Source organism: Halichoeres trimaculatus, unplaced genomic scaffold (genome assembly GCF_033239565.1).
Source record: "Halichoeres trimaculatus isolate MK-OKI-2021-1 unplaced genomic scaffold, fHalTri1.1 fHalTri1_scaffold_16, whole genome shotgun sequence".
Lineage (NCBI taxonomy): Eukaryota > Metazoa > Chordata > Actinopteri > Labriformes > Labridae > Halichoeres > Halichoeres trimaculatus.
Window position 1 is genome coordinate 10023493 of NW_027437194.1, and position 16425 is coordinate 10039917.

The following is a 16425-nucleotide window of genomic DNA, read 5'->3' on the forward strand; positions in this document are numbered from 1 at the left end:
TTTTAAGGTATAATTTGGTGTTAAACTTGCTGAAGGTGCCCTTAGTTGAGGTTTTAGAGTAACCTTTAGCAGTTTTAAAAGATGCTATTTAATGTATTTAAAGTATCCTGTGGCATAATCCTAAGTCTCCCTTTTTCTCAAGCATTTTAAACAACTCTTCAACTCTTCAACTCTTTTACATCACATCCTATAGCAGCATTTTAAAGTTCTCTTTGAGCAGAATTTTTTTAAATTGTCCTTAAAAATTGGTTTTAACCCTTTAGCGACAGCGTACACAAAACCATTAGAGCATCAGTTTGAAGGTACTGTCTTATGAAATATTAAGGACCCTCTTAACTGGTGTTTAAAGGTGTCCTTTAGAGGTTATTTTTGTATTAGTTACCCTTTAACGTCTATTTTGATTTTTCATGTACTGCTGCTACAGAAGTCTCCAAGGGATGGGAACTGAATTATGTAATTTTATGGGTACCGACTGTACCCAGTACCCAGTACCAATCCGCGTAGAATCAAATGGTACCATGTTTTGGTACCTAAACACATTCTTGTGACTGGGGTAATAAATATATTTAAAAATAAATTTAAAAACTTTGAGATTTTATTATTAAACAAATGTATTTATTTTTTACCACATAAACACACCCATAGTCCTGAAAATTGGTACCGTGGAGTACCAATACTGATTGCAAAGTACTGGGCATTCATACTGTGTCCTTTCACATGTGAAAGGTACCAATCCCTAAAGTCTTCACAATTTGTTTTAAGGTATCTCTAACACAGGTAGTGCCTGTGTCAGGGTATCCTTTAAAACTTTTCAGGTATCTCTTGGTTTAATTTCTAGCTTTACTGTTCTTACTTCTGTCATACCCCTTATTTCCTTTCTTATTCTTAACTCACTCAGTTACTCATTCTGCTGAGCTTTCATCCCTCGTCAAAGAGTGAATGTCTGGTTTCAGTGCTGCAGTCTCCATGTCTCAGTGAAATGTTTTCATGAACTGTGTGTATGTATGAAGCATGTAATGTGTTTCTGTGTGTTTGTGTTAGCCCGCGCTGTCCCAGCCTGTCTGTGTCTGTCTGTGGCGGCAGATAGTGTAGGTGTAGGATGAGGTGTTGTAGAACCATAAACAAGCCGTGACAGAAACAATAAGCTCGCTGTGAAGAGAACCAGATGTGTGGAAGACACAGAAATGATTATTACTGGAGGCGTTCTGCTTTTTCCACCTTTGCTTTAACTTCTCTTAATCATACAGGGCGCTGGATACTTTGATTTGTGGACTTTGCTTTGGTTACATTTCTTCTGTGTGCTGTCGTTTCAGCTCTTCCACCTGTTGGTATTTACAGTCATGTTAAGCATCTGCTGATTCCTGATCCCAGGGGTCCTTAAACTTGTATCTTTTGATACTTTCTGACCGTGGAACAAAGACTGCGACGTGCTTCATGTGCTTCATGTTGGATAAGATGCCGTGTAGTGTGTGAGAGTGAGCTGGATAAAGTGTGTGTCCTGGATGAAGTCTGTTCTGTGTGAGAGATAGAGTTACTGTGAAAGCCATGAGCGTGTGTAAACTAATCCATCCTCACCCAACTGCCGAGCATAGTCCACGATCCTCAGCATGTCTCGAGGCATTCCCAGCTCATGTCTGTGTCCGCTCCCAGAGAACCAGTCCTCCTGTTATCGGACAGAAACACAATTCAACCTGACAATTTATCAAACAGTAATTGACAAAATCATTTCTTCAATTTTTTATCACAAACAACAGGATTTCAATCATCTTTTCATCATAAAGACCAGGTCTTTCTAATTTGTATCTAGTGTTATATTTCCTGTAAAAAGTCAAAACGTAGAAAAGTGACCGACACTGGAAAAAATGGAGCTGGATGAGAAGTGAATTCAGACGAGATATGCTTCAGCTTTGTTTGATGATCTCATTTGATGAACTTATTCTGAGAAATCTGGAGGGAATTAAATATCATTTGGTCAAAGTTAAACACATTTTATGAAATTCAAAAACAATTAAATAAAGTCAAAATTTAATTTAAAAAGAATTGACAAAATATACAAACATTGCGCAAAAAGTCAAAACATTTTAAAGAGCAGAAAAACATGTCTTGAAAAAGAAAAACAAATCACTTATTGCAAAACTTCTGGACAAGATGTTTGATCAAAATTCATCAAAAATATTTTGAAATAATTAGATTGAAAAAAAAATCTACTAAATGTAGAAACATTTCACAAAACTGTTACAAATGTAAACTTTGTAAATATCATACATATAACATTAAAGCGTTCAGTGTTTTTGATTTTCAAAATCTTGAAATATTTCTCTTGACAAGCAAAAGGAAAACAAAAAAACTACAAAAAGCAAAAGCATTTTTAAACATTAAAAAATTCAAATTTACCATAAAATTTTATAGTACACCACAAAATTATAAAAAACATTTTGCAAAATGTTGAAATATTTCATATGACTCAAAAATCTAATCAAAACTTTTGAATATGAATTTTAAAAGGACATGTTTTAGGAAAAAAGCCAACCAAAAAATTTTCTCCAAAAAAAAACACAAATGATTTTCCAATATGGGAAAAAATTCAAATACCAATATTTCTATTCATTGTTTTGTGTTGCTTCAATTGTTTTGTGTCCCATGAAACATTTTTTTATCTTGGGAAATGTTATACGCATAATGAATTTAAATATTTGTTAATGTTTTGCAAATCGTGTTTGTTTTTGTTGAAACATTTTTACCTGTGTAACGAGTTGTTATTGAGGTCGTGAAATTTTTGTGCTGTTGATCTTTGGGGCTTCCGTATACAGGAGACTCAGAGACACAATGAAATAGAGCTTGGTGAAGACTAAGCAAAGATGCTGAGGCAAAGTAAAATACTAACTTATACTAAAAAATTATTGTTGTAGTTTCCCTTTTTGTTGACAACCAGCTCATTTTTTGGATTTACATCATACAGTTTAGAACAACTGAAGGGAACACGAAACAATGTGAGAAATGTTGGTATAAAATTCATAAAGAGCTGCTTAACATGCCAATCATTTCACACTGTGGCTTTGCTCATGGTGGCCTTGCAGGTTGAGGTCACTCCTACAGGAGGGGTCAAAGGCCATGGCCCCCACCTGGACGCTGGTGTCACACTCCAATGGTGTCACAGCTGACAGACACCATAAACACTCAGAGTCACCCTGACATCTCTCTCTGTCCCCACTGTGGGAGAATCTACGTCACATCAGGGAGATTAAAGAAAGCTGGATGTTCATTTCTGTAGAAAATAAATGTTTGTGGAGTCCTCAGAGTCAGATTAGGACCAACCGACCCCCTCAGGTCTAACCCTGCAGTAAACAGCCCCCTCCTCTCCCAGTCCCCCTGTCTGAGAGGGGGTCGGAGGGTAAGTGTTGTCACATGGTCGGCATATCTGCTCTAATGACTGACAGGTGGACACGGGGCTGAACTCTGACTCTGGTTACCGATGAGACCACTCAGAGACAAGCAAACACAAGGACACCGAGCAGCAAACACACCAGAGACAAAATGTGGGCTTGATTAGCTAAAAGAAGCATCGTAATATTTGGATGCTAACTTTGGCTGACAGAGTTCTTTTAATCACAGGGTGAATAAGATGTTTTCAAGTTCCTGTGGTCACAGTTTGACAATCTAAGGTGTCCCTTTGTCAAGTCTTCCTCTGTGACTTTAAACGATACCAAAACTTTCTAAATGAACATCATGCCAAATTACAGGAGAAATTATAGCAACATACAAAAGACTTGAAACTAGAGATTGACCACCACTCATTAGGAATATGTTGATTTAGGGAATAAATCAGCTGAGAAGGAGGAACAGTACCTCAAAATTTTCTTTACAATCAGGCTGCTTTTTGCAACAGGTGTAGTCGCCCCCTGCTGGACCTAAAAAGAAAACAGGTTTTAAAACACTTGCACAATGGTTTAGATCGAAGGAGCAGATAATACTCAATCTTCTACCTGTTAAACATGCTTCTTTAAGAGCAATAAACCACTGACTTTATCATTCGCTGCTTTAGCTATTAGTCATTGCAGATCAACTCTGCAGTTCTTAAATGCCATCTGAATTGACACTCACAAGCACTCACCCTTCATGGCGTAAATGTTAGCTGCAGCTGTTGCTGTTTCATATTCCTTAAACACATCTTCGCTTTGACGATAACTTTCTGGTTGATATCAAAGTTTTAGTTGCGTAAGAGCTTGATGACTTTATAGTCCTCTTAGAGTACTTGGTGCATGTTTTACAAACTGCCGTCATATCATCCTCTGAAACAATGAAATACATCCACACTGGTGACACTGTAGCCTCAGAGGAAGCCTGCGAGCTTGGTAGGGTAAACAAATGTGTAACACTGAAAATAAGAAAGGGAGTAAACAATTAGTGTGGAATTTAAAACTAATGTTGACACTTCAGAAATATCAGTCTGCCTTTAACAAAAGTATGAAACAGCCTTAACCTGCCTAAGTCTATATATCTGTCCACATACTATACTTCTAAAAATGAAGTTTAATTCAGTTATTAAGGCTTTTATATTCACAGTCTGTTTCTTTCAACTTTGGTTAAACTGTTTTGACCAAAAACAGTACAATGGTAAATCCTCAGTTTCTTCTAAACTAAAAAAAAGTTTAATAAAAATTTCTAAAGCTTCTTAGCTGAGCTTAACAATGACATGGACTCACTCCATCACTTTCCAGGTGACGTCAGTTAAATCTATCTGGGTTTGGTGCGGACATATTCAGCCAAAGTTTCTATGGTCAGCTTGTTGGCTAGGCTTTTTAACAAATTTAGGAAACCAGCTTTCATAATTTATTTAAAGCAAATCTGGACAATTACTGATAATAAAACATTCCCAATTTCCGACAAAGATATATCAGCTCCTGTTTATGTTGTATTCCTCTTTTTAAGGCAAGTTGTCCCATTATATCCGGATCTTTACTACTAAGTTTGATGTGTAAAGGATATAAAACAACAAAAAAATATCAACAATATCAACAATGTGAAAGTTTATCTGGAATAAGTTCAGCAGCCTCTTGATTGTGGTTACATAATAAACAGGTTGAAATGTTACTAAGCTTTGTTCCACCTGTCTTTTCTTCGTCTGTCTGCAGCTGCTTTTGTTCTTTAAGATAATAAACCTCAAAGTCAAATTGCTCCAGTTTAAAGAGCCCCCATCACATTAGCTCATCTATATGTGGAGCTAAGCTAACCTATGCTACCAGCCTGAACCAAAGAGCAATCAGAGCCTGACGAGCTCCACCAGACGGGTCTATTTATAGATTTCTCATCAACACACACGATTACAGGCACTACAAAGAGACAGTGTGTGTGTGTGTGTGTGTGTGTGTGTGTGTGTGTGTGTGTGTGTGTGTGTGTGTGTGTGTGTGTGTGTGTGTGGTGTTGTGCTGCTAACCACAGGGGGGCGACTCTGAGGTTGTAACTGGGGAGGAACTGGTTTGGTTTATTTCTGGAGCATGTGGACCGACAGCTGAGCATGTGCCGGAGCAAGGGCAAAGTCCTGCCGTCTGTCCCTGCAGGACTGACTGGGTCCAGGTTCTGATCATCAACATTTAGAGCTGCTGACCTTCAACACACTCGCTGCTCCTGTGTGTATGTGGTGTGTGTGTTTGAGGCCCCTATGACTGCATCACTTTCATTTGTCTGCCTCAGATCCTTCAGACCTTTATTACACAGGAGGAAACCCTCAGAGGCCTCCACCCTGTCATTGTGTGATTGGCTCATGTTATTACTAAAGCAAACTGGGTTGGCTGACCACACTCCTCTTCATCATGTGCGCAGCAGGCGAGGGGTTAAACGGAGAAATGCAGACCACAGAGCTTCATCTAAATCAATAGTTAAAGGTCTGTGGGGAGCCAAATGACAGGGAGTACAGGAGGAGCCGCCTAAAGGGGTTTCTGTGGTCCGGGTTCTGCGTCTGTGCTGCGTGGACCGTGTGTGACCAAAGCTTTTCAACACATACATCATGAAGAAATCACGAAACCCTGAGGTCTCTTTGAATATAAACTATGAATCTGAGCTTTTGTGGTGTAAAACATCAAGAAGAAAGTGTTCAGTCAATCTTGAAACACATTATAATGACGCAAGACAGACTTTAAAACACCTTTAGGGACTGAGAGAGGTTTTGATTGAGTGCCTCCCTCTACTGGAGAGCTAAGGCAAGGCAGAGAGGATGTTTAGTCACTGTTTTTAGAAACAGGTAAAAGGAAACTGCCAAGAAGTGGTCAAAAGTTAAAAGATACTACAAAGAGATAGATACAGCTTCAGGAAATCAAAATAGGGCAAAAAAATGAGAAGAACTTAAAAGGTCTTAGATGACCACAGAAAGATACAAAACAACTCAAAAAGTCATGAAAGGAGAAAAGAAGCAAAGCCAGCAGAAAAAAGAGATGCAAAAGATCTGAAAGAAATCAAACTATGGGGCTGACTGCTGACCACATAGAGATGCACAAATGAGGTCAGGAGTGCTGACAGTGACTGAAAACAAATATTGAACCAACCAAAAAGAGGTTTGAACCAAAAAATGAGACTCAAAACCAAGAAGAGTCAAAAAGGCAGAAGTGGACCACACAAAAGAAAGATGAAAAAACAAAAGAAAGACACAAAATACTTCAGATCAGAAGTGAAAATGAAGAGAAATCTCAAAAGGAAAAGAGCAAAATGAAAAAAACCTAAACCAACTTATTTGAGATACAAGAAATCAGATGCAACAGTTAGAAAAAAAAAAAAAAAGTGAATGTCGACAAAATGATCCGAAACAACCCCACAGAGCCGCGAGGTGACTAAAATCAGGCATAAATGTCCACAGAAAGATGCAAAACTACAATAAAGATCCACTACTGAGTGGACAGGCTTAAGATTTCAGCAAAAAATGAGATGCAAAACAAACTTTTGGATCAAAAACTATGCAAAGAGGCACAAACTGACAAAAACTGGAAGAAGAAAATGAAAAAATCAAGCACAAAACTACAAAAAAGAGACAGAAAGGGAAAAAAAATGTCTATGCGACTGCTGGACTGTCTTCAGTTTTCCTTAAAGAGAAGCTCAAACAGTTTGTGTTTTATGGAGGAGAAAGAGGTGGAGGACTGACCAGACAAATGGTAAAATGATCTTTTAAACTCACAAAAAACACAAAATCAAAAAACTGCTGATGAAGTCTTTATTTTGTACAAAATAAATTACACATTCAAACACCATAAATACAAATATGCTTTCTCTGAAACGTGTTGGTTTCATATGATTATCTCACACAGAAACACAGACTCACTTCAGCTAAGTGACAAACTAAAATGAAGATCAAGACAAAGACAGTCTGAAACCAAATACCTTTATGGTCTCAACATACCTTCAGCAAAGACCAAACAAGCTCAGTCAAAGTACACTTTTCAGTCCGAAGTTCAGACCCCATCAGACCTTCAGAGTCCATCAAGATCATACTTTCACCTCAACGCTGCTCTTGTTGTTCAGTTTGTGAGGGCGCCCTGTCCAACAACAACAACAAAAACGCCATCAGGAGTCTCCGGTCATGATGGAGAGGAACTCCTCCTGGTTTACTGTAGACGAGAGAAAAACATTCAGTCACTGGTCCTTAAAATAATTTTCAGAGTCAAAAATAGAGAAAACCTGCCGTATATTTGTGTGGAAAATTTTTGGGATATATTTTGGATTAATCTGCTCAGAGAGAGCTCTTACTTTCTCCGTCTCCATCTGTGTCAAACTCATCGATCATGCTGCGCAGTTCCTCATCGCTGATATTCTCCCCAAGTTCTCGAGCTACTCGTCTCAGGTTCCTCAGGCTGATCCTCCCTGACTCGTCATCATCAAACAGTTTGAAGGCTTTCATGATCTCCTCCTTCGGGTCTCGTTCTAGGATTCGGTCTGTCACTGAAATAACACAGAGAGTATATTAAAAAGCTTTTCAAATCCCTGATGTAAACCAAATCAAATCAAAGAGAAACTTACCAACTTCATTAAAATCCTCAAATGTTATTTTTCCATTTCCCTCTCTGTCGTAGTCTTTCAGGATCTTCAGAACATCGACTTTCTTCACCTCAAAGCCCAGAGCTCGCATCGCCACCTTTTGGCCAGTTCAAACAGTGAGACTCTTTATAGTGGACCCAAGATTTGGACATTTCTGTTCTAGTCAGTATGTTATTACACATCTAACAAAAACATAATGATACAAATTATCTGGTTTGTCTCAAATTAACCTGAAAAATGATCATTACAGGATGATGTTCCCTGTCCACCTTCACTTACCTTCAACTCATGGTAATCGATTTCTTTATCTTTGTCAGTGTCAAACAGATCAAACGCTTCTTTGATTTCATGTTTTTGATCCTCAGTGAGCTCTCTCCTCTTCTTACGCTTGTTTTTGTCTGCTGCAAGATCAGGTCTGGAAAGGTATGATGCAAGAATTAAGGTACATGTATGACAAATTTGACCTAAAACTGCTTTGTCATTTCACCCAAAATGCAACTTCTGAAGTACTTTTACAATCACAAAAAAATAAGATTAGAAATCCATAATTTGGCAACTCCATTTAAAATGAAACAGTTTCCCTACTGTGACATTTTACAGCCTTAGGATGACATTTGAAACTGTACTGCCCTTTAACACATTTTTGTTTATTTTTTTTCTCTTTATTTGCTATGACTTTATTTCTTGAATGCAGAATGTGATGCTTGTTGAAGATGTAAATATTTCATCACTTTAATTTTGCTCATTTACTTTATATATTGTTAACTTTTTACTGCTCTGTACTGTATAAGTGATAAATAGTGCTGTGGTACGAACAGCTTTTGGTACCTATACAGTCAAGATAATGCAAACACGTGTTACTATTCACAAAACAACAACAACAATAACAACAACAAACAGTCTATACAAATGATTCAATATCTCTTATATGTAAGACGCACTGTAGCTTGATTAACTTAGTAATGATCATCACAAATAGCTTCGATTGTTAACGTATTTTTGAGATCTTGTATAGGATATCCTTCATCTCTGAGCACACCTGGCATTTCAAAGAGAATAAAGAAAACCTTTTATTGAATCGTTAAAGTATCACAATAACACAGCTGTCTTTAATACACTTAAACAATTATATACCGAAAAGAGTCAAGAGCGAGTATACGACAACCAAGTGAGCTGTTCTGCAGAATAATCTATCTCTGGGTTTCATTTGTTTCAGTTCACTGTCTTGTTAATCACGTTTTTACGATTATATTAAGTATTAAAACACATATGCTAACAGCTAAGATGCTAACATTAAAAAACGTAAATGAGCCACAATGCCTTGCAGCTACATGGTAGCTTCATTAAGATAATCTAGATAGCAGGGATGAGGGTAATGTGGTGATACAAAGTGTCTTACCTGAGAGAGAGACTCATTTTGAGCTGATTTTTTATCCTAAAACTCTAAAATTCAGTTCAATATGACAGCAACACAACACAACAAAACTGTTTATGCGCGCTCACACGGGCGCTTCTCATTGGTTGCTCGTATCCAGGCAGCCGCGAGGAGTTTTCTGATTGGTCAACGTCCTTCTTCTTCTCCATTGTGGATCAGCGATCTGTGGAACCTGTGTTGTTGTACCGCCATCGTGCGGAAATGCTCGTCTAAACCCTTATAGACCAATTCCTCAGTGCTCCAGCATTTATATTTCCCATTTTTCTTTAACGTCATCTAACATCCAGGTACTTCACTGCATCAGATGCATCACTGCATCTGCAGTACATTTTTAAAGTCTTCCCTTTTTAAGTGGTACTGAAGAGCGCTGTAAACCATAAATAAAGTCTATTTTATTTTGTCCCTGAATAAAGACTGTAGAGTCACTGACATCTGCTGGCCGAGGCTTAGTATTACTTCAACGATGAATAAACTCAATAAATCACATCTGAATGGCATAGACAGTCACCTCCCGACCAGAGAATAGACCACACTTTTCAGACACCTCATTGAGGATATAACATTTTTTTTTTAATTTTTATTTTTTCACAAGATATGTTTAATTTTCTTGGTTTAATTGGGCTAGATTATTTCTCCATAGTTAGGCTTTTATTTATTTATTTATTTTTAAGATATTGGCTCAAGACAAAGTAACCCCATGATATTTTAACCTTGGAGTCACTGCAGACGATAATCTAAAGGGCAGTAAATTGATTATTATAACATTGTTTGCACAAAAGCAAAGGATGTTAAATATCTTAATTCTGTTGATCCTCTGTTAAGAATTATGCAAAAGAGCATAGTAATGTGTTCATAATGAAGGGAAAGAGAGTGAGGAATAATATACAGTTACTGTTTATTAAACACAAAAGCATGACTGTCAGCATCACTTTATTTACAACAAATCTCTTTAGGGCAATTTTCATTGAGGAATCTTTTAAGTAGACTTTTCTCTTATTCTCTGCTGAGTCTTTAAAAAACAAACTGGGATTTTATTTTTGTTTGGATCCGCAGGACATAGACACTCATCAGAGATATTCTCTCTCTCTCTGATGGAAGCTTGTGTCCCACTTTTAAACATCTCTTAACATAAATTAGCATAAATTATCACAGAGCGTTGCATTTGATGCTGCTGTCAGGACTATTGTTCAACTTTGACTCTGTGTATGTAAATGAAGAACGTATACGACTTGTTTCTGGAGAATTCTTCTGAAAAACATTTTTTTTTTTGAGCTGTCAGTTAATCCCTCCTGCACATAAATTCAGCCTCTTCAAAGGTTTTCTTCCCTAGTTGACCTCTGACCCCACCCTCAGCTCTATCACGTTTTTCCCACACGGAGTTCTCAGCAGCAGTGACGGTTTTGCCGTAAATGAGGAGCCGCTGCGTCTCTGCTTATCTCTGAGCGGGTCTCCTGTTTCACATGTGTGTGTGGAGATAGAGGCTGGGAGAAAAGCTGTATCTCTTCCTCTGAGCGAGTCTTCGCTGTGACTCAGTTCCACCCTCCACACATCTCCTTCCTCTGCTTGGTGAAGACATCAGATAAGGGAGAAGTGAAGTTTGAGTACCTTAAATTGTCATGAAAACAACATACTCAGGGAAATATATGCTAAAACTCAAGTAAATGCCAAAAAATGTCAAATATATCTGCAATTATTCCACATATTGAACCTTAAGAGCTGAATGCAAGATTCAGTCACACCCGTCTGAGGAGATGGAATCCCTCCTGTGTGCTAAAAATGATTTCTTATGAAATAAAAACAGCTGGGTGTGACTGGCTCTGCATTAATGTTCTCCTCATCAGTTCATCAGTGATCATCCATCAAATTTAGAAAGATCAGAGACTTCATTAAAAGTTTCATAGTCTAGATTTGGCAAAAAATCTCAGTTTCTTTTCTTAAGGGAGTTAAGACTGGAAGACTGGAAGTGTTCTGGTTTTAGTTTGTATTCTAAGCCATATGGACCCCTGCAGCCCAAATCCTCCTCCTTCTCTTCTCTTAAACTCAGTCCAACAAAGATCTTTAAAGTAGTTTTCTCCTCCTATGTCAGAACAGACCTGACAAAGCTTGACTTTTGACTAATCTGCATTATGATGTTGTTATATCAGCAAACAGAAGAGACCGTAATCACAAGAAAACCAGTTTGTGTTTCAGCTTCGTACAACTGAAGATGGACAGAGAGAAGCCACTGTGGGACTTAATGTTTACAGTCAAACTGAGACCTACCTCAAACAGATGGTAATCCAGAATAAAGCCACTATGTATGTAGCTTAATTTTTACAGTGAAACTTGAATTCACCAGAAATCTGCATCATGATATTGTCTCCAAGCAAACTTAAGACCTGTTAGCTACAAGAAAATCAGTTTCTGTATTTAGTGTAAATTAATGCCATAAGTCACGCTCCCATGTCATTGACAGTGAAACTGAGATTCTCTAAATATCTGTATTGTGATGTTATTATTTCAGCTTTGGGTTGGTTAATAATAAAAAAATACCTCCAATGAATACGTTTTCCTTTGGAATCACTACACAGAATTAAATCCTGGGAAAAAAAAATCTGATTAATTTACTATTTACAGTGAATCTGAGACTCACCAGAAACAGAGAGAAGTCTCTGTGAAATCCTACTCGTAACATCGAGTTTTACCACAAACAGATAAATACTGTACCAGGGTAAATATTCTATGTTACATATTTGCTACAGTGAAACAGAGACCCACCAGAAATGATAATGTTAGCTCAACAATTTTAGGTATCATTGATTACAAGTGAATCACTTGTAATTGAGTTTGTTTTTCTATGAGATTATTTCACTGGAGTTAACCAGTGGGATGTGTCAGTTTAAGATATTATTTATCCATCATTGTACTGTCTTTCAAGCAAACTCAAGACCCATTAGCTACAAATGCAGTGCAAGAATATGTTTCTGTTTAGGGTTCATACCACTAGTGTTGGCCAGAGTAAACTCCCTTGTACAGTGAAACTGAGATATACTATTTACCACAACCAGATATCTGCCCATCTCTTGGTGATGCAATAACACCAAGAAGTCATGCCATCTACTTTACGGATATGTCCAAAGGAGGAAATTTGCTGAAAAGTTGGCTACCGTTACCAGAAGCTAATATATTCACGAGATGTGAGTGGGATCCCAGATTATAGTTAAAGTGTCTGCATAAGTTTTCACCATAGACTGACAGATGATGTGCTAACTTTGGTTAAACGTCAGATGTTAGAGTACAGATGATGTCACTCATCCTGTCGGACCTCCAGCCCTCAGACAGAGGTCTAGTTACACCTCCCTCTCTCTGCTGGCCTTGAACTTGCTCCTTGTTCCTGAGGTGAACATGAAAGACTGCTGCTGCTGCTGCTGCTGGTGGGGGTTATAATGAGCGAAGCGTGTATTTACCTTATCCAGAATCAGCAGCTGCACAGAGGAGGCTTTCTGAGGACGCTGACATGAGAGAGTGAGCCACTAGAGAACGTGTGGCGTAAACAGAACAGAGAACATTCAGCTTGATGAAGTCAGGATGTGGGGGAAGGTGAGGTTCTGGACCCAGAAAGAAGCTTCTGTTTTTACTCTGATGGACTCTGTTCAGAGCCAGACTCCACTTTAGACAGGCTTAGTGAAGTTTCTGATCAGAACGCTTTAGGACACGTCATCTGACTGTCAATCATTTTAAAGAAATGACAAACTTCCTGCTCCTTGATTATAATGCATAATTATCTGGCAGTTAAAAATACTTGATTTTGATTGGTCAAAACTGAATGCCCCCTTATTCTTCCCTTTAACCCTTAATCTGCTAGAGACAGGTGAGTTGTCTATAAATAGCAGGCTGTGAAGATGTTTATGTCTGCTGTAAAGCTTGTAATATGGAGCTCTATTAGAACAGACTCACTGCTGAGGTCAGACTCTAGTGGACATTGGTGGAACTGCAGTTTTGGGAACATCAGGATGACCTAACTTTACAACACTGGGAGGTTGCCAACTGCTTAAAACTGATGTCATTGAAGTTTGAACCCTAAATCTACTAATTTAAATCCCCAGATTTATCAAAGGACAATGATTTTACAAAGTTAACCACGTGTTGTCCGCATTAGGCTCAGTTGTTAGAGCAGGAACCCGTATTCCGAGTCCTTATTCAACTGGTCCCAGGTTTGATTCCTGGCCCCGTTTCTATTTGGTGCATGACACCCCCCTACTCACCTCATATCCCCTGTTTCTGTGCTGTCAAATAAAGTCTAAAAACCTCCGAAATAACCTTCAAAACATGTCAATGGATGCTTCAGCATGTGTCAAATTACTGGAGATCTGAGACAGTTACCCTGCACTGGACTTGTAAATCCACAATGAAAAAAAACTGCAGACAATAAAAGCTTCTCTTTAGCATGAATTGTGAATGGCTTTCATTGCACGTTCTTTAAGTTGTTGGGGTGGGGCTGGCGTATGTTAAAGTGCCAGTGTTCGAAGTGTGTGTTCATGTCATTAAACCAAATTCCCCTGAACTCCACCCAGAGCTGGCACAAAGACCCCCTGTACCCTGTTTCATATGGACTCCAGGCTGTTTCACTTCGAGTTTTACTGCATATATGAAATGTTAAACAAAGAGAAAAGGAGTGATTAAAACTGTGAAGTATATTTATGTAACAGTTTGTCTCCTAAACCCAAGATGAGACTCTTTAAAGGAGCTCGATAACCAAACATAAAAGCGACTTGAGCAGAAAAAAACAAGACGTATTTCTTTGAGATGTTGTGGGTTTCTTTGACTCAGGTATTTGGTCTTGGAAAAAAAAGGAAACGCCTGGTGCATGTCTCCCGCTCACTCTGCTAAAACCGGCCCGCTAACTGCACATTGTTGCGGTCAGTGAGCTTGCAGCAGAAGGTTAAAGTAATAAAGGGTCCGAAAGGTCAGCAATCAGTCTGTCAGCTGTGACGGCTGAGCAAGAGGATCCACTCAGAGGAAATCTTTCTCTCCACTTAATGAGTTTAAGTCTGTAAACTGCGGTGGTTTGAAGGACGCAGACCTGAGAGAGCGCAAACCACTGATGCTGGGTTATTTTACATGACAAGGACAAAAGTCTGAGTCTAATGGTGCTGAAACACTGTGCCCAAATGTAAGAGTTGGAAGAAGGTCTAAGAACCACTGGTATTGATGTATTTCAGCAAGAGCTCCCACTCTGTACACCCAAAAAACAGCAAAGAGGAGGGTAAGAGGGATGACGTGAATCAGGTGAGGCAGAAAAACAAGCAGAGACGAATCGAGAGAGATGTGGATAAACAGAGAGAAAGAGGGGAGAATGTGATAATGAGAGTGTAATGAATCCTCGTGTGGATGTGTTGTGAAAGCGTGTGGTTCCTCCTCAAGGAGACAAACCCAACAGCCAGAACTGTTCCTCATTAATCCGAAGCCTGGATGTAAACACAGGGAGGGCTTCATCTAGGCCACATCCCCACTCGGCGTCTCGCAAACTGTCCATCTGAAACATCCTCAGCAGAAACATGGTTTTGATTCCTGTTTGACATTCAGGGACCAGTTATAAAACCTCTGTTTACAGGATCCCTGATTTTCTGAAGTCTGAGTCAGTGTAGGTGTGTCTCTGTTTAGTGTTTGGCAGATTGAACTCCGCAGGATTCAGCTTCTTAGTCTAATCAGGAGAAAGAGAAAAGGAAAGTATTCCCTGGAAATGATGGAGAAAGAATTAAACCTTAACTTCTTTAATATCCCCCTGTGGAAACACACTGTTGTGCAGAAAGTCCCACACTAAGAATATAATTTGCAGACTTTGAAGCAAATTCTGTCAATATGAGTCAAGTTTTTAACCACAAACAGACCCAGCTGTGATGGACTTGGTTTAATAACTCCTAAACAATGGTCTTCTTTGAGCCTGATAGTGTGAATGTGTCTCTGTCAGCTCCCGGTGTTACAATTTAAAGAGTGACCCTGTAAAAAGGAGACCTTCAGCTGAAAGTGTCAGAGGATATCCAGTTTACAGCAGCTGTTCAGATACAGAAGGAATCCTCGGGAATGTATCCATGTTTAGTTTGATATGTGTATGTTTACGTGTCATAACCTCCTCATCAGATCAGTTTTTAATGATGATTTAAAGCTGTTTGAGAAGGATGCATCCAGCTCAAACAAGGCTTCATCTCTGCCATCTTCATGCTTTAGATGGGGGAGCACTCACTCAGCTGTTTCTCCACTTGAAGCTGTTTGAGGCTTTCAGAAATATCTTGGACTGGCAAATCCATCTGCAGTGAAATAAAAGCACCGTCAAAACCAGCAATTCCTCATTCTAACAGGCTTACTGCAGTGCTACATGGCTTGTCTGTCTCCTTCCATAGTGTCATTTGTCACTTCATTGTCCTGTTTTTGGCAATCTACCTGGGTCATCGGCCCCACAGTGGAAACACAGGAACAATTTACATCAGAGGAATGTTTTTAACAGGAGCTAAAAGTTCCTGGAACCTCTGGTCCAAACAAAGCATATTAAGTTTCTGGTGCTTTCAAAGCCAGCTCTAGCGAAAACTCGAGGAACTGCATCAACGTTACGTTTTCACGGCTGTAAGATTTTAGAATGAAATGATCTTACACCATCCCATATCATGCATTGCATGATGATAACTAACATAAAATACTCTGAAACTATAAGGATGAGGGCTTAGCCGACAGGTTAAGTAACACACCTGTTTTGGGAGCCAGCCTGGAGCCTCTCTCCCGGTTTCCTGCTCTGACCACTGCCCTGAACTCACAAATAAGGGTGAAAAAGCTCAAAAAACACAACTTAAAAAATATGACAGAAATCTGTAAAAGGTTCCAGTGTCTCCAATTTTAAACTTGGAAGCTTGGGAAACATGAACAGAGAAAGGGGGAGCCAACGCTTCATGACCTCAGTGTTTCTACACTCCTGCCTCCTGCTCAGCTGTTTACTTCAG

The 16425-nt window shown here is 38.9% G+C and overlaps 1 protein-coding gene across 1 annotated transcript; it reads right to left on the reverse strand.

The window, feature by feature from the left end:
* Positions 1-7204: 7204 nt before the first annotated feature.
* On the reverse strand, positions 7205-9554 carry cetn3 (centrin 3). The gene is made up of 5 exons (XM_074690310.1): positions 9419-9554; positions 8299-8434; positions 8002-8116; positions 7732-7923; positions 7205-7592 (listed from the first exon to the last, which is right to left on the reverse strand). Exons 1-5 carry the CDS (start codon positions 9433-9435, stop codon positions 7549-7551), a joined length of 504 nt encoding a protein of 167 aa, XP_074546411.1. The 5' UTR covers positions 9436-9554; the 3' UTR covers positions 7205-7548.
* Positions 9555-16425: the final 6871 nt, after the last annotated feature.

What these genes read in the sequence shown, in the direction of transcription:
- cetn3 (XM_074690310.1), bottom strand. An exon ending in TGAGGATTTTAATGAAGTTG is followed by an intron (nt 7,924 to 8,001) that starts GTAAGTTTCTCT and finishes GTGTTATTTCAG; the next exon opens with TGACAGACCGAATCCTAGAA. An exon ending in CACAGATGGAGACGGAGAAA is followed by an intron (nt 7,593 to 7,731) that starts GTAAGAGCTCTC and finishes TCTCGTCTACAG; the next exon opens with TAAACCAGGAGGAGTTCCTC.